General features: G+C 44.7%; 1 protein-coding gene across 4 annotated transcripts in view; it reads right to left on the bottom strand.

The window, feature by feature from the left end:
* MYLK3 (myosin light chain kinase 3) overlaps nucleotides 1–23,154 on the bottom strand; it is a 709,471-nt gene that overhangs the window by 587,541 nt on the left and 98,776 nt on the right. For 2 of the 4 annotated variants that reach the window (XM_086945114.1, XM_086945115.1), the window contains exon 1: nucleotides 22,029–22,749. The exons of the other annotated variants lie outside the window; for them this stretch is intronic. In XM_086945114.1, coding sequence (XP_086801240.1) covers nucleotides 22,029–22,583 — 555 coding nt within the window. In that variant the 5' untranslated portion in view covers nucleotides 22,584–22,749. Of the gene's footprint in view, nucleotides 1–22,028; nucleotides 22,750–23,154 lie in introns of those variants that run through there. 4 annotated transcript variants of the gene reach the window in all.

The raw sequence follows: 23,154 nt of genomic DNA on the forward strand, positions 1-23,154 counted from the left end.
ATATCAAAACTGATTTTACAGGTCAAGGATACGAGAACATAAGCAATATAAAAATATATGTGTGAACAATTTATCATTATGTTGAAAAATGAGAGAGATTTACAGTGTACTTTAAAAAGGACCCAAAATTGACTGACTCTTTTCCGTTTCCTTGGCGATGGCTCTGGGTGTTTTTTTTCTTGGGTGCTTTCCAGAGGCAGAGCGAGGCTGTTGGAGTGCTGTGGCTCCGGGTTTGTGCGGCCAGAGGGGGAAGTCAGCGGTTGAGAGAGGATTGAGGTTTGAGGAGGCGTGCAGCTGGATTTGGATGCTGTCTTTGCCGTTTTGCTGCGGTTCTACTGCTATTGCCTCTGTGCTGCTGCTGCTTTGCTCTCCTCTGCTCTGCTAACATACTGTTGGAGCCAGAGGGAAAAAGGGAGTAGTTGTTTCGAATTACTTTGCTTTCTTTGCTTTCTGCCCCTGAATCTACCTAGCGATACCAAGGGGGATGATGAATGGAGTGTTTGAACAAATCAAACACTCACCCCCAGGGGGGCGTGGTTTGCAGCCGAGAGGAATGGCCGCGTTCTGAAGCGGCTCCTCAGCCATCGCCGGTATTTCTAGCACTAATCCTCAGCCTGTGCTTCTTATTCCCCCTACAATTGGGGGTGATGCTCTACTGACTACCTGGACACAATCATCTGCTCTCCGTCCGCCTCCGGACTCCTGTGACCGCGACTGGTCCCCGAGGCTCCGCTATCTCTCGGCCTTAAAATGGCGGCCATGATCACCGGCCGGTGTGTCACCTGACTCCGGGGCCGCAGCGGGAGCCTGGGTGCTGCTGCGGGGAAGACCCGGCCTTGGCAGAGCTTCGGAGGACGGCGACCTGATGTTTCATGCCGATCCCGTCCTGCTGACCCCCGCAAGTGCCGACTACAGCAGCTAGAATCGGGCCCCCCTGGTGCTCGGGGCGAAAACTACGTGAGTCCCCGGCTTTGGGCCTGCTGCCGGGGACCGCTTAAACATTGCCCAGGACTGTCCTAACTGCCTGCGCTGGTCACCGCCTGCTGCACCGCCTGGGTGGAACTGCCCCTGGCCCTTGCGGCCTTTGGTTGGGGCCATATATCGCACTCTGGCACTCTGTGGGGCCGGCACGGACTGGGGCTCGGTCCTGCGACGCGGGAGGAGGTGTCTGCGGCCTAACAATACGGACTTACGTGTGCTGCTTGTACTCGCCCCGGCTTCTGGAGCCTGCTGGGGCTGGAGGGGCTCACGTTGTGGGGGGCCTTGCCTTTTATGCCCCAAAGGGTGCCGACCGGATGAAGTAGCCAGGTGACTGCTGGACGTTGCCTCAGACTTGGCCCTGGGACACACTAGAGGCTCGCCCCGGCATTCCGCGACACAGTGCAGTGACAATGTGAGCTCTACCACGGATTGTGGATCTCCGCGGCGTGGCAGGGTCCCGGGGCGTTCCCCCCTCTTCTCCTGGGCTAACTGGCTGGACTCCCTCCTGTGCTGGACGCTTATGTGCCCGACCTGTGACCTGCATAACCGTGAGTAGCAAGCTTTCACCTCCCTACGCACTACGGTCGACCTGCTCCTCTTTCCCTGCTCACGCCTGGGCCCGGAGCTTTCTGGTGGCAGCGTCCCGGTAAGTGTGGTGACGAACAGCCCAAAAGAGGGTGGCGGAGGCCTCCTCCTGATTGCTTGGGTTTTGGCCCGAGCCACTGGAACACACCGTACGCATTGGATTCCATGCTAAAGGCAACAAGCCCTCCAACCAGAGACAGATCAATAAACTCTTGTGGGGCTCTAAAGGAAAGCACAAAGAGGCAAACCCCGAGAATGTACCTAAAACCGCAACCCCTCCTCCTGAAGCGCGACACCCACTCTAGAAGATGTGATGGAGGCGATTGCTGGTGTCCGCTCGTCGCTGGAGACCTGCATAGACTCTGTGAACATAGAGGTTACACTGCTGCAGGCAGACCTACGCAAAATGGATTCCAAAGTAAAGGACATAGAAATTAAAACCACAGCGCTTATAGATGACACCTCCACCCTCCAACAGCAGGTGGCCCAACTTCAAAAACAACAGCTGCAAATGGGAGAGCTCCTTGATGACTACGAAGGGCGAGCAAGGCGCAACAACCTCCGCGTCCTAGGGGTTCCGGAACGACTGGAGGGGGCGGCCACTGATCTCTTTGTCAAGAACTTGATCCTGCAACATCTTCAGCCAAAGCAGCTGTCAAATTACTTCTCCATCGAGCGAGCGCACAGGGTCCCGGGAGGTAGGCCAAAGCCGGGCGCTCCCCCCTGCCCCATCATTGCCCGGGTGTTTCACTTCTGAGACCGTGATGTTATCCTTCAGACCGATACAAAAGGGGATGATGGACGGAGCGTTTGAGCAAATCACACACTCACCCCCAGTCAACTGATCTGGGTTTAATCCATCACCATTCTTTAGCTCACTCAGCCACCCCAGTTCAGACATGGCCATATGCAAATCAGTCTGACCCTGTGCCTCATGGGAACAGTCCACCCTGAACTGCCAAACCATGTCTTCCCTGGACCGGAAACAAGCATCCTGGGACCAGTTTCGGATTCATAATCCTCATCAGCCAGGCTATCTTGAATCCAGTGGCCAAGTGAGCAAGGGACTCACGTCTGAGCATACCATGCCAACTTAGGGCGAACAAAGCGATACAAAAGGGGATGATGGACGGAGCGTTTGAGCAAATCAAACCCCCACCACCAGTCAACTGATCTCGGTTTAATCCATCACCATTCTTTAGCTCACTCAGCCACCCCAGTTCAGACATGGCCATATGCAAATCAGTCTGACCCTGTGCCTCATGGGAACAGTCCACCCTGAACTGCCAAGCCATGTCTTCCCTGGACCGGAAACAAGCATCCTGGGACCAGTTTTGGATTCTTGATCCTCATCAGTCAGGCTATTTTGAATCCAGTGGTAGTGCGAGCAAGGGACTCACGTCTGGGCATACCCTGCCAACTCGGGGCGAGCAAAGTGATACCAAGGGGAATGATGAACGGAGTGTTTGAACAAATCAAGCACTCACCCCCAGTCAACTGATCTGGGTTTAATCCATCATCATTCTTTAGCTCACTCAACCACCCCAGTTCAGACATGGCCATATGCAAATCAGTCTGAACCTGTGCCTCATGGGAACAGTCCACCCTGAACTGCCAAGCCATGTCTTCCCTGGACCGGAAACAAGCAGGACCGGCTTCGGATTCATAATCCTCATCAGCCAGGCTATCTTGAATCCAGTGGTAGAGTGAGCAAGGGACCCAAGTCTGGGCATACCCTGCCAACTTAGGGCAAGCAAAGAGATACCAAGGGGGATGATGAACGGCGTGTTTGAACAAATCAAACACTCACCCCAGTCAACTGATCTGGGTGTAATCCATCATCATTCTTTAGCTCACTCAACCACCCCAGTTCAGACATGGCCATATGCAAATCAGTCTGACCCTGTGCCTCATGGGAACAGTTCACAACGGAACTGCCAACCCATGTCTTCCCTGGACCGGAAACAAGCATCCTGGGACCAGTTTCGGATTCATAATCCTCATCAGCCAGGCTATATTCAATTCAGTGGTAGTGTGAGCAAGGGACCCACGCCTGGGCATACTCTGCCAACTCAGGGCGAGCAAGGCTATACCAAGGGGGATGATAAACGGAGTGTTTGAAAAAATCAAACACTCACCCCCAGTCAACTGATCTGTGTTTAATCCATCAACATTCTTTAGCTCACTCAACCACCCCAGTTCAGACATGGCCATATTCAAATCAGTCTGACCCTGTGCTTCGTGGGAACAGTCCACCCCGAACTGAATGTACTAAGTAGTTTTTTAGGGCGGCAGGGGCACTTGCTGAGCACCAGCGCGCTTGGCATTAGTGTGACTGACAGTCTAAGCCTAGCCCCTGCTTATCCCCCATATTAAGCTAAAGAGGAAGGGGTTCTTATTATCCACAGTTGGACCTGGAGGGTGAATCTAGAGGTACTCGGGGAGCTGAATACCCACAATTTTCAGTCCAGTATCACATTATACACCCGGAAGAGTCAGTTAAGGTAAAGGAGACGAGGAATGAAAGTGCCCTCTTCCTTAGGGAGCCATCTGGCCTGCCTGAAAATAGAGGGGCCCAGTCTATTGAGAGTGGTCTGGCCAAACTAAAGAAGTCAGAGGTGTCTCTTGGTAAGAGATATAAATTGAGATGATGTACGCTTTTAAGTGGGGGACCCGTTGCTGAACAGCACGACCAAGCCTGTCAGGTTTTAGCTACTCCAGCAGCAACAGCAGTAGGTCTCAAGCAAAAGAAAGCGTCCAACAGAGTAGGAAAACCTGTGAAACTTACTCCTGTGAAGAGCAGGAAGAAAAAAACGCTGCATTTAGTTAACGTGACTCCTTCTCTTCGTCATACTTTATGGCTAACACTCAGGTCACTGGGAAACCTGGAACTTAGGCAGTGACGGACTCAGCGACAACCCTAGCGACTGCTGAGAATCAGAACTTACTGGCTGCAATTCCTGTTTCTAATCGATACACCCTGTTAAGTGGGTCTCCTATGGTTTCTTTGGTAGAAGGTGGCAGTCAGATTGAATTAGACGAGCCAGATGACTCATCCCCGACCTCCCCGACCTCTGCAGTACAAAACCTGGATTCCTTACACAGGATGTTAAAGCAATTATCTATTGAGATCGGAGTACGTTTTCCGACCTCTGAATTAAATCTGAAAAAGATTCAAGATACTTGTACTAGCCTAGAGGAAATTCTAACAGCATTGACCCATCGGATGGAGACTCTTGAGAGCAAAGTGAAGGAATTGGGCTTAGAGGTTCAAGATAACTCTAATGAGGTGCAGAGACTGAAGGAGAAAGAGCGGGATTTAACAGAGAAGTTGGAGAGGTTAGAAAATATCTAGAGGAGGAATCATATCAGGGTTTTAGATCTAAAGGAAGGCTTGGAAGGGGATAATGTAAAGGCCTATGTTATCAATGTTTTAAGTACAGCCTTTCCCCAAATTTCTACAGCTAATATCTGGGAGTCTGAAATCCAGAGAATACACATGGATCCATTCAAGTTGAATCCTGCCTGGAAAAAGCCCAGGACAATACTAATCTACATTCAAACTTATTTGCTAAAAGAGCAATTATGGGAGCTGCCCTAAAACTTAAATCCATCCAGGTCCAGGATGCCACCTTTAGGATTCGGTCCGATATCTCCCGGGTCACAGAAGATAGAAGGTGGGAACTGGGCAAGAGAATAGATGCATTGAGAGACCAGGGAGACCAGGTACAGTTGCGATTCCCTGTTTTCTATAAAATTGTATGGGCTAACAAAATGTATAACTTCAGATTCCCAGAGGAAGTAGATAGCTTCTTGGCACACACCAAACCCAGTTAACTTAAGTTTAAGGGGCGTCTTTGCCGGCACCAGTCATTACTATCATTCTTCATATTTTTTTCATTTCTTTTTTTTTTGGGAGGCTGGAGGGACCCGACACACACAGGCAATACTTGTTGCCAATGGTTAATCAGGGAGGGTTCCCGCAGGGGGGAGGGGGGTTATAGGGGTTGGTGGAGAGAGGTAATAGTATTCAAATTTGTTGGTGGGGGGCATTGGGAAAAAATAAAAAATAAGGTGTAAAAACAATCTCATGTGACATAATACCCTCTAGTAGCTTTTGCAGTCATAGCAGTGAGTGGAGACAAGACAGTGATTGAGGATAGACCCATGTGGGGAGGGAAGCATCATCTTGACTTATTAAGCTGGAATGTAAATGGATTTAGGGTGAAAGGGAGACAGCGTTTAATCCTTCAGTACCTAAAAAATACCCCAGCTAGTATTTTAATGATACAGGAGACCCATCTTTTACAATCAGAATGTAAGACATTATTTGGAAAATTAAGATGGGTGGATAAGGTCATTGCAACAGACCAGTAATGTTCTTCGAAAGGGGTTGCTGTGATAATTAAAATAAATTCATGAGTAGAAGTAATTAAGTCTCAAGTTGATGGTGGAGGGTGCTGAGTTATAGTTGCAATTAAGTGTCGGGAGACAAAATATACACTAGTTAGCTATTATGGGCCTAATGACGATGATACCACTCCCCTGAATCACCTTTGTCTCACATTAGCAGATTATGATTCAGCTCTGATCTTGTGTGGAGATTTTAACATACTTCTAAATAATAAACTAGATAGGTCCTCCCTTTGAGCAGTGCCGCGTGTTAAAGCTTATCTCCTCGTCATGCTGAAAAATCGTAATATTTTTTATCTATTGCAGAAAAAAATGGGTTTGAAAAGGGAATATTCCTTCTACAGCAAGAAGAATTCTCATTATTCAAGAATAGATTATATATTCATGGAGTATTCCGATCTTGATCAAGTCAGCACAACAGAATATCTGCCCATACATTTATCTGACCATGGTGCCATACTCCTGAAACTAGAACTTCCCCCAGAGGTATCTTTGAGGAGGTGGACTTTAAATAGAAGATTTATCTTGCAGTCCTCAACCCCTGGCTTTCTGAAGATAGAAACTGTTTGTTTCTGTCACGATTTGCTCCCTATGTTCTCTTGTCCACCACCAGGGGGCTGAACTGTGGGACTCTCCAGTGTTCTAATATGCTTCCTGACACTCCCCTGCAGGCATATCTTGACTTCCAGCCATTTGGACACTATTTGGTAATTGACATCCATTCCCTATCCATGCTGGGTTTTGTGAAAGTCAGCCTGTTTAGACTTAAAGCCAGCCTACTCATGCCTGAAACTCCATTACCCAGAATTCCCTGCTCACTGCTTTGTCTCCACCCCTGCAGGCCAAGGATGGGTTGAGGAATTCAACTCACCTGTGGCTGGCTGCTGCTAGCCTGCTCACACCAGCTGCATGTGATTACTGTGAGCTCTTTTAAGCCCCAGCTCCCTTCAGGCAAAGGTTGGTCATTGTAGCTGTTTACCGGTGAGACCAATCCTTGGTTCCAGAGTTCCCTGAGCTTTTGCTATTCTTGTTTCCAGTGTTTCCTGAGCTTTAAGTATGCCTTGTTCCTGACCTGCTGCTGTTTTCCCTGTTCCTGAATTAGCACTGCCTGCAGTGCTACCTTGACCCCTTGTTCCTGAACTGCAGCAGTTTCCCGTCTCCTGAATTAGCACTGCTTGCAGTGCTACCTTGTTTCCTGAGTTCCTGAGCTATAGCTATTCCCTGTACCTGAATTAGCACTGCCTGCAGTGCTACCTTGTTTCCTGAGTTCCTGAGCTATAGTTATTCTTTGTTCCTGGGCTTAGCTATTTCTTGTTCCTGATTTGCACTGCTTGCAGTGCTCTCTTGACTCCTTGTTTACTGAGCTGTAGCTATGTCCTGTTTCCTTGAACCTGTATTGCCTGCAGTGCGACCTTGACTCCTAAGCTCTAGTAATTTCCCTGTTCCTAAACTAGCACTGCCTGCAGTGCTACCTTGACTCCTGAAGATTTGGTAGATCCTTGTTCCTGAACCAACACTGTCTGCAGTGCTGCCTTGACTCCTGAGCCTTAGCTCACTTCTTGTTCCTGCCCCAGCACTGCCTTCTCTGCTACTTTGTTTTCTTGATTCCTTAACCTGCACTATTCTAGTATACCCTTTTAGCCTCCCCTTCTGTATATCCATTTCCAGTCCCTGCCTTGCTTCCCATTTCCTTGGTTCCAGTTCTAGTCTGCTGCTTTTCTATTCTGCTGTCTTACTTCTGTTACCTTGTATGTTTGTTACCTGATTTCTGCCAGTGTGCCCTGTCATTTCCTTCCTTTCCTGTTAAGCACTCCTCCTTGCTAGCTCCTTGTCTATTTTGCTTGTGTTTAGTTCTACCCCATTGCTGTTACTGCCTTGCGCGTTCCTGTTTGATCGCCAGGATCTGTGGGCACAGCGGATTACCTAGGTAGTGTTTCTTGTTCACTATGAGTTTTGTCTTTGAGTTACATTTATAGAATCACTATAGGTATAAGCTCCACAGACCCTGCCTTTGCATGTATATCCTACATGTGGGTATTTGCAGTTAGTATCTGTAAATGCAATTGCGGGTAAGAAACTTACTGAGCTTCAGTCTTACCATGTGGAGCTCCTGAGTGCTTTACCCCACACCCCCCTTTATTGTTAATGTTGTATTATATATATGTCTTGCACGTCCATCCTGGGTGTAGTTAGTCTGAATGCTAAATTCCTTGTGAGTGCCCTTCCTTTCTGAGTCTTACCCATCTTGTTCACTTGTACAGGCTTCCCCTTTGGATCCCTCTTTCTCCTCTGACTCCCTGTATGATCCTGGGCAGTACTGTACTCCTCCTTTCTGTGTACGTCTTCTACCCAGTTCCCAGTCCTTGTCCAAGTCCCTGACTGTGTTCCCCACATAGTCCCGGACAATCCCTGACAGTTTCCTCCAGGAGAATTTGGGGTCAGCTATCATCCATGTGGTCTGGGACACCTTCAAGGCCTGGCTGAGAGGGATACTAAAAGGAGCGGTTGTGGGTTGGGACAGGGCTGATAGGAAAGAACTAGCTGACCTGGAAGTAAAGTTTGCGGGGCAGAGACAGTTTTAAAGGCGAGTGGTTCTTCTGGAGCAGATAATATAAATCTAATTAAGAAAGTCGAAAGCCGCTGCTGAAGTTTAGAATCAGGTCTGAGGAGATCTTGCGCCAAAAATGGGAAGCAAGCAAAATGAGCTCCTTCGAGCAGGGGGAGAATTGTGGGAAACTTCTTGCAATGAAGAGCAGGGTTGATAGATCTAACAACTATATCAGCAAAATTAAAGTTGGTTACCAAGTTGTAGAGGATAAGGGTAGTATAGAACGAGCCTTTGCACAATTCTTCCAAGAACTCTACAAAGATGATCTTCAGGTGGCAGAAGATCATATTGATGGGTGGCTTAAAGAGAAACATCTCCCTACATTAGCTGGGGGCAGCCAGGGAATCCTCACATGAGAAATACCAGGACCCGAGATTTTAACTATTTTAGATGCTGCGAGGAAGGGGAAAGCAGCAGGCCCGATGCTATTCCGATCGAGGTCTATACGAGGTTGAGGGAGCAAATTATCCCGGTCTGGCTGAAATTGTTTAATGGTATCTTAGACGGTACATCTCCCCTGCCTGACTCCTGGAGTGATGCAGTCATTGCACTGATTTTAAAGCCAGGGAAGAACCCAATTCAATGTCAGTCATACCGCCAAATTTCTTTACTAAATGTTGACTACAAAGTCTTTGCTGGAATCTTGAATAACTGGCTTAGTAATGTTGTTGGGCCAATAATCCACTTGGATCAAAAGGGTTTCCTGCTAGTCCGACAGATGTCATGTCTGAATTAATACATTCTTTAATTGGGTCAATTGACTTGGCTTCGTCACAGGAGCTCCCCCTCTCAATCATTACTGTTGATGCAGCCAAGGCCTTCGACCGGGTGAACTGGCACTTTTTGGACAGGCTTCTGAAGGTCTTTGGTTTTACTGACAGATTTAGGGAAGTGTTGAAAAAAAATATAAGTCCCCCCGGGCTCAGATTTTGGTTAATGGCAATCTATCCCCTGTAGTCAAGATAGGGCGCGTAACTAGGCAGGTTTGCCCGCTCTCTCCCATTTTATTTGATTTATATATAGAGCTGTTAGCTCAGAGCATAAGATTAAATCAGAAGATCGTCCCTTTTGAAATAAATGGGTTTGTACAAAAGTTAGCACTCTATGTGGATGATCTGATTCTTTTATCATCTAATGTTAGCACTACACTTTCAGAGCTTGTAGCTCAAGCCCACATTTTTGGAAGCCTGTCAGGTTATGAGATAAACAATGAGAAGACCGAGATTATGGCCTGGAACATAACTGATCAGGAGGGGAATTTTACTAAAGAACTTAGATACTTAGGAGCAGAGGTCTTCAAACTTTTTTAGGTTGAGCCCCCCAGATGAATTTTTTTAGATGTTGGGCCACCCCCACCAACTGTCAGAAATTTCTGGAATCTGATACACTACATAATCGAATGCCATCCGCATATCCCAGGCCATATTTGGCAAATAACTGATTGAACCTACTACATCCACAGCCATTTAGAACCATTAGCTCAAAACTTTACTGCTTGAAGCTTAACAATGGGCATTGTACATCTCAGTAGGAAAAAACAAATTACAATGTTGTTCAGCACATTACTCCTTGCACATAATGTTCATATCGTTAGATTTCTGAAGCCATATCTGTATATTTTATTAAAAAGGAGAAAGAAAGTGAGATCCTTGGTTCCTTGTTATATAGATCACCATGGAGTACAACGGTTTTATCGTTCAGGAAGTTACAAACTTTTCCTTCCTGGAGGTTTAGATGCCTTATTATTGCATGTTGCTCGGTATTCTGCGGTTTTTTCTACAAATTGATGATTTTATCTAGCTTGCTTACCCTGATTCCTCAATCTTTCCACACGTGTTCTGCTGCTGTGCCTGGGCTACTAAAAACTCTGCTGCCACTGCTCACCCTACGCCTGGTCTGTTGATGTTAAGTTTAGGTTATGCTAGCTTGATCTCTGTGGTCTTTCTGCCCTACATTGCTGTAAAGAGGAGCTGGACTACAGTGGACAACATAGTCAAGACTATCTCACTGAGCTCCAAAGCTGACTAGGCATACTTTTCTAAATACCTGAAAAAGCATGCTCCTAACCCTGCTTTGTTACCACTGGCCAGGAGCTCCAGCCTGCCCTATCTTTTTAGTTGGGTACACATTGATGCTTGTTAGGAAATCTCAGACTCACACGCCCCTAACGTTATTGAAAGCTATGCCTCCAAATGCACATTCCTCTGGAAGAACGAATAATACAGCAGTGCTACCAGGTATTTTTTACTCTTTTTAGCATTATCGAAAAACAGAAGTGCTGTTGAACAAACAGGGCTTATCACCATTTCCATTGCAAGAAGATTAACTTTGGGAGTGAACCTCAACCTACATTATCACAAAAAAGTAGATGTCTTATCTCATGGTAGAAAGCAAGATGCCACTACTTAAATGTCTTAAATATATCGCTTGTGGAGCTCCTTACTGACCAGCCTTTCTTAATTACTACTACGGATAATGCACATTGAAGTAAAAGTTGCACTCCACTCCTGATTGAATCTACATACATCCAAGTGCTCAAACCCTGTGACCAACTAGTAGTGGACCCGCTCTCCCCCAGAAGGCCTGGCTACTCGTCTCTGGCTACTCCATTTCCAGGCCTTACTCTGCTACCTTCATATAGTGTCTTCTGCTGCTTCCAATGGGACCATGAAGGGCAGTTACTACGAGGGCTACACTCAGTTTTTGCCCTGTCAGGCCTCCAGCTGTACTACCTGCATCTGGAGTACAAACATCCAGCAGGCACAGGTGCTTTTGTGATTGAAAGGTTGTACACAATTTTAAATACCTCATTGAAAAGATGGGTTGGCAGTCACCATTGTCCTCTGCTAAAATGACTTGGGTGTGCATGTTGCGCAGCTGTTGGGGATACCTCTTAGATCTGCTTGGAGGGCAAAAGCCAGAACACCAGAACTTTGACCCCAGTGACAATACAGGAAGAGACATCACATGGCCTTTGACAAAGTGACATCACGTCTTTGCTACTCAACTAAACGGCTATCATTTATTCGACCTCCGAAACATGTATGGCTGAGTGGACCTCCAGGGAATCGATCCTGTGACCATGGGATCAAAGACATTTCTGAGATAAAGAATGGCTCAGGCACAACAGTCAGAAAAATACACAGAAGTACATTTTCATCATGTAACTGCGCTAGGACAGCTGCACCTTTTCAGTCACAGCTCTGAAAAACATGGACGGTGGATAATTACCAAAATAATACACAAACTTGTTCAATGGCGGCGGTTAAAAATCTAGTGAGCACCTGAGTGTTTTCATCCACTGGGCTCTGATCGGTATATAAAGATTTCTATATCTCACCCATGTGATCGGGAGAGGTGAGGAACAAATGGAATACCTCATTTTACTTAAATAGAAAACAGGCAGGCTCTCTATCTGTATGCACGTGTGCAGTTTTTGTGCAGAAGAGGGCACCTTTTCTTACCGTTCGGATCTGCTGTCCTGTCTTAACACAAAGGACGCCAATGTGCCCTACAGGCAGAGGCACAACTAGGGCCAACATTCGGCGGGGGTTGGCTGATTATTCCATCAACAAGCAGAGTGGAGATACAGGGGATTTAAGAAGCCGTGAAAAAAGAACAAAGCCGCGATTAGGAAGCAAATGGTCTTTAAAAGTACTCAGTGTGGCTGTGTGTGTTTCCGGGAAGCTAGGTCATCCTGGTCTGCCACACAAGAGGGGTGGGAGGGTGGGCCGGAACCTTTTGACCTTAATTGGCGTTGAGCGCCTGCCTGCACGTCAGTGTCTGAGAGGCAGGTTTGGACCAGACCCCATCACAATGTCAGAGTCCCTGAGAGAGCTGAAGACAGCAGGGCAATGTTTTTCTTTAAATTACAAGAGTATGGCACGTCGCAAATGTACTCGCGACGTGGGACAGTGATATTTTAAGGTGAAGCGTGCGCCCCCCTCAAGATGATGTTGCGCCCCCCCAGGGGGGGGGCACGACATCACAGATTGAAAAACTCTGCTTAGGAGTGATGATAACTCCGGACCCCGCCCAAATTCCTAAAACAAATCTAGGTAGAGTTTCAAAGGAGGTCAATGTTCTACTAAAAAGATGGCAGAGCATCCCATTGTCACTTTATGGGCGAGTCAATCTGATTAAGATGTGTGTCCTTCCAAAATACACCTACCTTTTCAACAACATCGCTTTAGAATTTGGAACATCTGATATTCTCAAAATCCAGGGCAAGATATCTTCCTTCAATTGGGCAAGTAAATCGATCTGGTTATCCTGGAAAAAACTTGGGCGTAAACTTCAGCGAGGGGGGTGGGCCTACCCGATTTCAAGCTGTACTGTTGGGCTTACCAACTAAAGAACTGTAGAATGTTATTGCTCTCTCCTGGTAACTCATTGATAGACTGCATGTTCAAAGCCATGTTAGTAGGGGAAGAGGAGGAGGCTTAGTGTACAAGTTCGGCTCTCCTAAATTCTTCAAAAAAATCAGTTTAAAGACTCTGCGTTCGGCGGCTAGGTTGTGGTCTGACTGCCAAAATTGTTTAGGACTATCTTAATATAGTGAATGGGCTCCAGTATGGGATTCTCCCGGTACACCGGAGTTTCTCTTGGACACTCTTGCTTATCCATTAAAAGAGGGAGGAGTTGTATTTTGGAGAGACCTCGTACTGGGCGATTAATGCCATTCCTGGGAATATTGGAATCATATTACTAACTGTACTTTGTCAAAGTTCAAGTTTTACCAGCTCTCTTCCTGGTGTATGCTGGCCACTCGTGGATGATAACAGTATGGAATGCGAACTACAAGATCTAGCTCCCAGGAAAAATGAAGTGGCGCAATGGTATAATCATCTCTTGGTAGCAACAGATAGAAAGATGGATCAGCCATACAGAGCCTCGGAGAATTACGTGCTGAGCGAGGAGCTGGAAACCTTATGGCAAGTATCTCTAGATATTCTTTACCCCATGATTAAATATGCTGCACTCAGAAAAAAACACTTTTTCACACTCAATAGGATCTATTGGTCCCCACTCAAGTTATCCTAGATAAAGGGTGGTGGTGAAGCCAGCTGTCTGAGATGCAGCCATCAGAATGCAGATGATGTCCATGTATTTGTTTCCTGCCCTAAGATACAAGAATTTTGGACAAATGTGGCTAAGACTATCTCAAGAGCCCTAGGTAGCATTGTGGAGGTGAGCCCATCTCTTATAATATTTGGTTTTGCTCCTGCACGGGGGGGGAGTTTCAGACCCGATAGGGCCCCAACCAAGACTGGTGTTTTACCTGATTTTGCTGGTTAGGAGGGAGATTTGTAAATTATGGCGCCAGATGATACTTCCCACTTGGAATGCTTGGAGGAACTCTGTTAGATATTTCAGAACGCTAGATCAAAGAGTAAATGCTCATAGAGAAAAGCCAGAAAAGGGGCTGTTTTGTGATCTTTTGGATGATGTGGCATCTGGTTGAGTGTAGGGACAATGACCCAATGATTAAAACCTCTGGTTAGCTCAGGTTGTATGTTATGGGTTTTTCCTGTAAAGAACATAAGCTGAGAGTGGAAACACCAAGCTAATACGCATCAGAGGTGATACAGGTCGAATGGGTGCTATAGCTACGGAGGTCATGTGAGATGAGTCCCCCCAAAAAAATTTGCCTGACAAATAAGAGTGAATCTATGAATAATGATATTCACCTATATTCACCGACTGTAAGGTACATCTAACTAATACAAGTCAAGCAACAAAAATGATGTTGACCACAAGGGAATGACAGTAGACCACTCTCAAATTAAATCGTATGAGTCTAAATGCACTTTGTATTTGGATTGTCATGTTTATTCAAAGCAAAGTGAAAAGGTCACTAACTTGTGCCATCACTCAGTCAAACTCTTGGACTCTAGACCTAGTCCACATAATGTTCCCACAACATTCATTATGAAATGCATTGAAATATCATTATGCAAAAACGTTTTTCTCGTTGAGAATGAATTCTATCAACAACTGAAAGATGTAGCAATGGGAGCTGTTTTTGCTCCAGACACTGCAAATATTTTTGTAGCTTGCTATGAAGGACAATTCATTGAAAGTATTCTCAATCAATACCGAGAGAATATCTTCAAATGGATAAGATACATCGATGATGTCCTGCTGATATGAAAAGGGAACCATAAAAGACTATTGATCTTTCATGCATGGATTAACGCATGTAACCCCACATTAAAATTAACAATGAAAGTATATCAGCACCAAATACATTTTCTAGACCTCGCGGTCAAGGTTGATGAGAATAACAAACTCTATACGACACTATTCACAAAACTTATGGCTAGAAACACTAGAACAATCATCCGCAAGCTCTTAAAGATGCATTAACGTTTGGACAATTCCTGCGTTTATGTTAAAATTGTTCCAAAAAAGAGATCTAATTCTTGGAAGCAAAAGAACTTCAAGGGAAATTGAAAGCACATGGCTATCCTTCCAGACTCCTCAAAAGAAATAACTAAAAAGAGCATGGTATAATAATAGAGAATCCCTCTTGAAAATAAAAAAGTTCTTTAGCAGACTCACTTGTGGCAGCCTAGTGCCAAAGGAGACACCCTTAAGCCATGGTGCCAGGTGGCCTGCATTGTGGTCAGAATCATTTTTGCCAGGAAGGGATACCACCTGCAAAATAAAGAATGCAGCACACATGCAAATAGTAAGCAATGAGGACATATAAAGATATTTTGTCTTGTTACACCAACCTAGGCACACCAATTTAATGCAAACCCAGGTTTATAGCAGTTGGTAAATCAGCGCTTGCATCACAATCCATGGGTGGATGCACGGAAACGCCCATGCTCCACCTTTGTAACTCCTTCCCAATCCAAGGTAAAGCCAGGTAGTGCTATGGGTTGCCTTGTGTTACTTTTCAATTTACTAAGCTATTAAATCAGGCTTTGTTTGGCTTAGTAAATCCCAAAATACATTTTGCATTAGGGCTGCGTCAATATATTCATGCAACCCAGATGCAAACAGTAAGTAAATTTGGGGCTAAATAAAAAATTATAAAGAGGCATCTCAGACATTTCAAACATATATTGGTATGGAGGGTATCCAAAAGCAATTTAGACGTAAACACAATCAGTGGTAGGATGCCAAACCTGACAGGACTTGGCCATCTGAGGTTTAATCTCATCTAGAAATCTTTCAAGAAAAGGTCTAGATTTAATTGATAAGAAGGAAGGCCTCAATGTAACCACCACATGGACCCATCCTTTCAATATAATATATAGCAAAGGCCTGTAAGACTAGTTTATTCAGTGTTTAGTTTAAGGGTTTATCAAATCTGGTTGGATCCAGAGATGGGAAATATCCCATCTTTCAAACATAGGTGAACAAGCAATATCATGACTTGGCAGAGCTTGTTTATGCAGGGTCAATGCTGAGTTGTTCAATACACGGATCCACAATGTTACCATTCTTCTGTCTTATCTCCCACACCCAGTCATTTTATCCGGAACATGACGAGAGCGGGGATTTAGGTTCAGCCTTCTTAATCCATTATATGTTTTTTGGCCAACCCGCTTCCGGTAATATTTGTTTGATGTGTCTTTCCCATTTGTGTGATCCCGCTGACATATCATGCAGGTTTACATTTTGTGTATGATAAAGAAGTAATCCAAATCTGGGACTGCAGCTATGCAGTTGAAGAGACTCACCTGCAACTCTGGCAGGTACAACTTGACCCATAATGCCCATCTGCCTCCCATTTCACACTGCTGGTCAAGGCTGTGACTTCCTAAGATGCAATTAGTTTGAAGGCTTAGGACTACGGTAGTTCATTGACTTAGATAGCTGAAGAGCCACCAGATCTATATTCATTCCGCACAGCATTATCTTCGGCTGAGACTAAGACTGCCCTGAATCGGTCATGCACACAGGATGCTCCTCGGTGTAGGAAAAGGCCTCTTTTTGTATGATCAAGCCCATTTTTTGGGGGGGGGACTAGTGCTGCTGTGTATTTTTTACTTTTGACTGGGGCCCTGCTAGACAGGCTCCAGTGCATGTGCTCTGAACCCTAAACCTTGTTAAAATTGGCTGAACTCATAATTTGTATATTTAACTTACCTATAAATCCCTAATAAATGGTGCCAAGTGAACCCAGGGTCGGTTAGTTAAATGTCACTAGTAGGCAGCAGCACATATTGTGCCACCACTAAAATGACAATGCAAAACATGACTGGAGGTCTGCCACCAGTAGTCTTGCTGTGCAGGTTAAACTGCAAAACGACCCTGTAAAAGTAACCCCCTTTTGACACATTTTTAAATATTAATACATCACCCCTCCTTTTAAATATTAATATGTCACCCCTAAGTTAGCCTTAAGTGACCATAAGGCAGGGTATGTGGTATTTATAGTAGATAGGACATGTAAACGCTTAATGTAAAACTTGCCCTCTCTGTGAAAAGAACTAAAAAGCTATTTCACTGTAGCTGGGTTAGCCAATCCGTATCAAAGTATTAGGAGTTAATATTAAAAATTAAATAATGTTATATACACAAAGTTAATCCTTAGACTTTTGAAAAGTATTTATCACAAGTCTAATCCCATTGCTAGATTTGTGCAACACATTTTACAAAAGTTACTCTTTTTTAAAGTCAGCATTTGACTGCCTAAAACCTCTAGAAGCCAATTTCCATGTGCTTCCAAATGTCACCTTGCGCTGAATAACTTCTTGGATAGGTGTGAACTTGTTCCCAGAGCTGAGACAACGGGTGAGGATGTGAGGATGTGTCCTGTTCCTCTGACAGTATGACCATCTAGGCAAGGCGAGGAATGTAATTATCTTCAAAGGGGCCTGTCTTATCACAGGCAGATGTACTTCACACCTGGGCCTGCACAATCTACTATCCCCTAGCCAGCCAGGCTCCAATGCCAGTGGGAAAGGAGCTGCTCCCCAGAACTGGCTTTGAGTGACCACAGAGGAGGGGTTGCTCATTTCCCTTGCAACACCTCTATGGTGGACACAGGAGCTCTGTACAAGGGAGGGAAGGTTCTACCATGTTAAATTTAGATAGGGAGTGGCACAGTGGGATTATTTGCATCAGGGTGCACATGACCTGCAGCACAAGTGGGTAGGGGACCACTGGGAACTGTTCCCTTATTGGTTAGGGAGGGGCCAGGAGTCACCCCACCCATAGGCTACTGTGAGGCATAAATGTGGCACCACTGGGCACCATCTTTATAACACTGCTGGACCTATGGAAGACAGACTGCAACTGCTGTTGAACCTGTGGGAAGAACCTCCAAGGGCTGGACCTGCTCCCACTTCTACTTAGGACTAAGAAGTGGTCAGTTGGCTGACCTATTGTAAAGCTACAGAGACACAAAAGCTGAAAGAAGCCAATTTTCTTGAAAAGAGCCCAGATGACCAGTTACAACTGGACCTGTCCTGAACACTGCTGGTGGCTACTGTTGGAGTGAGTACTGACCCTCAAGTGCTGTTCCTGAGGTCCTGGAACAAAACCTAGTGTCAGAGTGTACTCCTCCTGCCTAACCCTAACAGTTGGGACTTACAAAATGTTTGCAAGATTCTGCCTGAAAAACCATTGTGGGGTTGGGTCCAACCTGCCCACTGATCCCCCGAGGGTGCATTGCTAGTGGGCCAGATTTTGCCTTAGTTCCTGCTATGTTGTCCACTCGATGTTGCGATCAGTTGGCATGAAGGCCACTTCATCTCCATCCCCCAGTTTTCTTGATGCCATTTTCACTAAGGAATCGATTGACGTCAAAGACTGCGAAGGTGTGAAAACTCAAACTGCTTTCATCTTCATAGCCGACCGCATAAGGACCCCATCCTACTGCAACTTGTCACTGTCAAGCCTGCTTTGGCTTTTATTGTTGTCTACGAGGGCTGATGATCTGTATGATCTGTCTGCCTCAAGAACTGTTTCTAAGACATGAAGGTAACCATTGGACCAGGACGAACCTAGTTCCTGTACACGACTTGTAATCAACAGCGGTCGCCCTTAACTTTTTTCCCAGTTCTTGAATGACCAGCTGCCTGCAGGTGGTGCTATGCGCATTTCGGCACAATTTTTATTTAAATCTTTGAAAATCCATATCATTGGTTCCTCTTATTCGATTTTTGTCATTTTGGTCTTCTTTTGTTCATTAAAATATTCTCTATTTTCATAAATTGGAATTGGATTTTTATCATGTTGTGTCTATGATACTTCTAAATGCTTACATAGTTTTCTACGTTAAGCCTGTTTGCACTGTGCCATAGATACTAGAAAGGGGTTGAGCTCAGGCTTAAATTACTGAAACCTTCACTGGCCCTAAGATGAATAATCACATTATTACTTGACGTGGACTATACCAACTGATATTCCACTTTGCTACACCAGTTAACACAGGAGGAAAGAATGCATCTTGTGTATGTCTCTTTACATGCTATAGTATCTAGTTTCCGAGCTTTAGGCCATGTGGAGTCTATACGGCAGTTGGCAAGCAGTGCTCATATGCTCTTCACCATGGACATAGGACTAGGTTAGCCCATTTCCAGTCACAAGGAGATCATCAGCAAGATTTTGATGCCATCCCTGCCCGGTACTGGACTACTCACATTCATTTATTCATTCCAGACTATGGTTAAATATCAGATCCAGAGACAAAATCTTAGAATTCTCACCAAAAGAGTTAGGCCTGTCCCATCTGCCACCTGCCACAGAAGGGTGCGGATCCAGAGAGTTGAGTAGGCCTTATCTGTCTATCAGGGATCCCCACATGGTGGTTGGACAAATACATTATGGCATAGTAGGAGGATTGCAGGTGATTGTGAAAATCAGCCATGCCAGCAATCTGCAGCCCTTTTGCAGCCAAAGAAAGGGCCCTCCATGACACAAAACACCTTCAGTAATGCAGCTTCAACGTTTCAGGCCTGATAAAATTGCTAACCACTATTCAAGCATCCATCCAATCAACTGAGATTGCTGCAGTGATCGTTTCTTTACTGCTGCCAACAGAAGGCTCAAATATGGGATTCCAGGACTAGCGCCTCAAATAACAAAATCTGTGCTCCACCAAGGGCACCTGTGAGATCTAGTGTCCCCAACTCCCAGAGTTACTAGGATCAACACATGGGCAGACAAGAGGTGAGCCATAGGGCTACCTGCACAAAGCATGCAATCTATGACAGTCTCTGGCGTGTCCTGTAATGGTCAGCTGCAGCTGGATAGTCTATGAGCTTGTATGCTGCTCTTCGTCTGTGTGCTCATTTCCTTTATCTACCCTAACTATTATTTTAGGGGATGGAGAAGAACCACTGCACAATGAATTTTTGAGTTACTCTAATGCTGCTTCCTCAAATCATTCATTTTCAAATGTTGGCGTTGCAAACAGAAAGTCCCAGCAATGATAAAAAAGGGACCTATAAAGCAAACACTGGAAACAGCACACTATCTTCTCTGCCAAAACATCCAAAGGTGCCTCGTGGTCTATCTGCCCATTCACATGGGCTAAAAGGCATCCTCATCTATGATATGGGGAATTAGAGTAAGAGACTGTGTATATCATCTATTTTTAGGACTAGCATTCAAGACCTCTTGCATATACTTTATTATATACTTATATTTGTATGTACTTTGTGGGCTCTGGAGATCATCCCTAGGACTTGTCTGCTTCCGATTAGGGACTTTTTTTTCTGTTCAACTACCTCTATTTAACTGTCTTGATAGAAAACGACCAGCAGAGGTCAGTAAAATACCAGAATTGCTTTCTGCTGAGGGACTTTCTTTTTGTACAATTTCTGGCAACTGCCTCTATTTAACTTTCTTGATAGAAAATGACCAGCAGAGGTCAGTAAAAAACTAGAATCACTTTAGCATTCTCTAGATTTCAGTCCATAGAAATTGTCTTCCATGAGCACCTGTAGACAATAATATTTTTTTCAACTCTTGTATTTTCAGTGGTATAACCACCGAAGGCCGTGATTTTATATTAAAAACAGAGCTTTGGAATATACCATTTCCAGCTGAAAGGCAATATTTCTCCCCATGTGTTCCCATACCTGGCATGTCACGCAGTTTGGTGCTTACTTTCCCTCCATATTAAAGATCAGTAGAAGTTTCAGCACCCAGCCTCATGTGCTGCATAGCTAAATACATATAAGGTCCCAAAGGGGAGACCGATTGCTTTGCACATGCTTGTTATAGGGAAGTTCCCAAGACAGGTCAAACTGCAAATACACTGTTGATGTCAAGTAGAAGGTCCTAGGGGTGTGATGCAGTAACACACTTGCATGTCCATCTGTGGAGGTTGGCATTTGGTGCTTCCAAAAGCACGCCTTGCCAAAACCAATAGGTCAGAGTTATAACTCAATGAGCCTCTTAAATGATGGATGAGCTTGTAGACAATCTCAGGCATTTTGTCACTCATTCTTCTCACGCACCGATTCATCAACCCATTGACTAATTCTTGCATTCATCTATTCACAATATTACACACACCAATTAATTTAGAGGCACCTTTATCTGTAAAACATACTTATTAGTCTTGCCATTGCTTCTTATTACGGTGTGTGCTGTATAAATACTTCTGGTTAGCCAGTCAGTCAAAGGCCTGCCTAAATCAGGTACAGTTTGTCAATATAGCTGCCCATTTAGCAGTAAACCCTGGCTTTCTGAAGCAAACTGGGTGAATCAAATTTCCACCAATCCAGAATATAGTTTAGTGTACAAAATATCTTCAACACCACTTCTAAGGCTTTTCATCAGTATGATTTTGCTGAATGGCTGCAGAAACAAACTTTCAATTGATTTTAGATACATCTTGGAACTTGCTACGAGCGTCCCATGGTGCTCTGCGATTTCAATTTATATTTGTAATCAACCTGTGTAACTCCTGCTTTTTTTCTGTATGAAATTCATAAACCACTGTTAAAAAGACCCTTTGCCTGAACTGGATCTAATAAAAGCCATAAGAAATGGGAGGATATTATTTTTCATCTGGGTTATAGGCTTGCATTGTTTCTATATTCTCCAAAACAATGATTCTCTTCTCAAAACTGTAGTATTATTAGAACTGCACAAACCATCTTCATTATGGTAGTTTTCCCGTTTGTGGTGTCACAACTGTGAAAATGTGTTAAATATACTGAAAAACACTAATTTGCGAGATTTTGCAAAAATAAGTACTGTAACGACATTGAACAGCTCGCAGTTCTATGGCAATTAACATAAAAAGATGCTCTGGTGTCTGAAAAATATGTGTGAGAGAAATTAATGACACCAATATCTGCCCCCTGAATTCTCATACGAGCACACTTTAATATAACATTATTGATTAGAAAAAGCATATGCGTTCAATAGACTCTAATGCAGTAAAAACAATGCAATGAAAGGCTAGATTCACACATTGCAAATTGTCTTTCAAAAACAGTTAAAGGAAAAGAAAACAAACCTCTGTGTGAATTTCTGCCAAATTTCCTTTTTTCCATGGAACAACACCTTTGAGAATAAAATCCACAATTCGTGAATTTTTGAAGGTTTCCCCCACAAACGAGACTGCCTTGTCCATGGCAGATACCATATTTTCCACCCCTTCCAGGGCTTCCCTTTGTTTTGATGCGTCCTGGTGGACACTTTTCACCAACCTCAAGATTTCTGAGCAAATATCCTGAAGCTGGCTGTGATGGAGGTCAGCAATGTAGGAACAGCTTCTCTGTGTAACCGGTAGAACAGCGGGCTCCGGCAGGGCCCTTAGGTGGTCAATCCCTTTCTCAATGCAATCGATGCCTTGGTGCACACTCTTCAATTTCCCCATAACGTCTTCTTGGAAATTCAGTATCTTGTCCACTTTGTCATTCAACAGATTGAGTTTTTTCTCCATGGCTGTGAGATTGTTACTACCTGTGTTTGGTGAACGAGGCCCGAATTTTCCAGAACTACCAGGAGTGTCCAAGTTGCTTTCATACATCTTGGCCAAAGAAGAGGTCAGGGAAACCGGTTTACTCATTTTACCACAAGTAAATTAAACCAGAGGCTGTCCGAAAGCTCAATGTAGGTGCTCCCTTCCTTAATCTCACGCCCAAGAAATTCTGTGGTAAAAATCTGGAAATTTGGAAATGCCTCTAAAGCCTGCTCTGGTGCAAGGGACATTGCACGACTGTTGTGTCACTGGGATTAATTGCCTGCATTATCTGCCTTCCTCAGTTAGGCTTTTAAGCAGTTGACCGAACTTGGCGCAGAATTTTCCGTAGGACCCTTTGACGTCAAAAGGGAGCTTAACATTCCTGCTCGAGAGGCTGTTGACAGCCAGGCATTTCAACAATGGACAATGCTTTTCACTGCCTTCGAAAGGAGGCGAATCAATGTTTGCTGCCGTTCAGGCGGTTCAGTAGTTGTTTTCCGTAGCCAACGGCTGCCTTTTTTTTAACGGATTTAGCGTTATGCATTTTATGGAGATAATATTTACAAAAAAACATTTCTGACAGAGTTATAGTTCCGTTTCATAAGGTACAGGAGGAGGGTCTCATGCCACAAACATAGGGAGTTTTTTTTCTAATACACTTGGCAGCCTCTCCACT

The sequence above is a fragment of the Lissotriton vulgaris genome, chromosome 12 (assembly GCF_964263255.1).
Source record: "Lissotriton vulgaris chromosome 12, aLisVul1.2, whole genome shotgun sequence".
NCBI lineage: Eukaryota > Metazoa > Chordata > Amphibia > Caudata > Salamandridae > Lissotriton > Lissotriton vulgaris.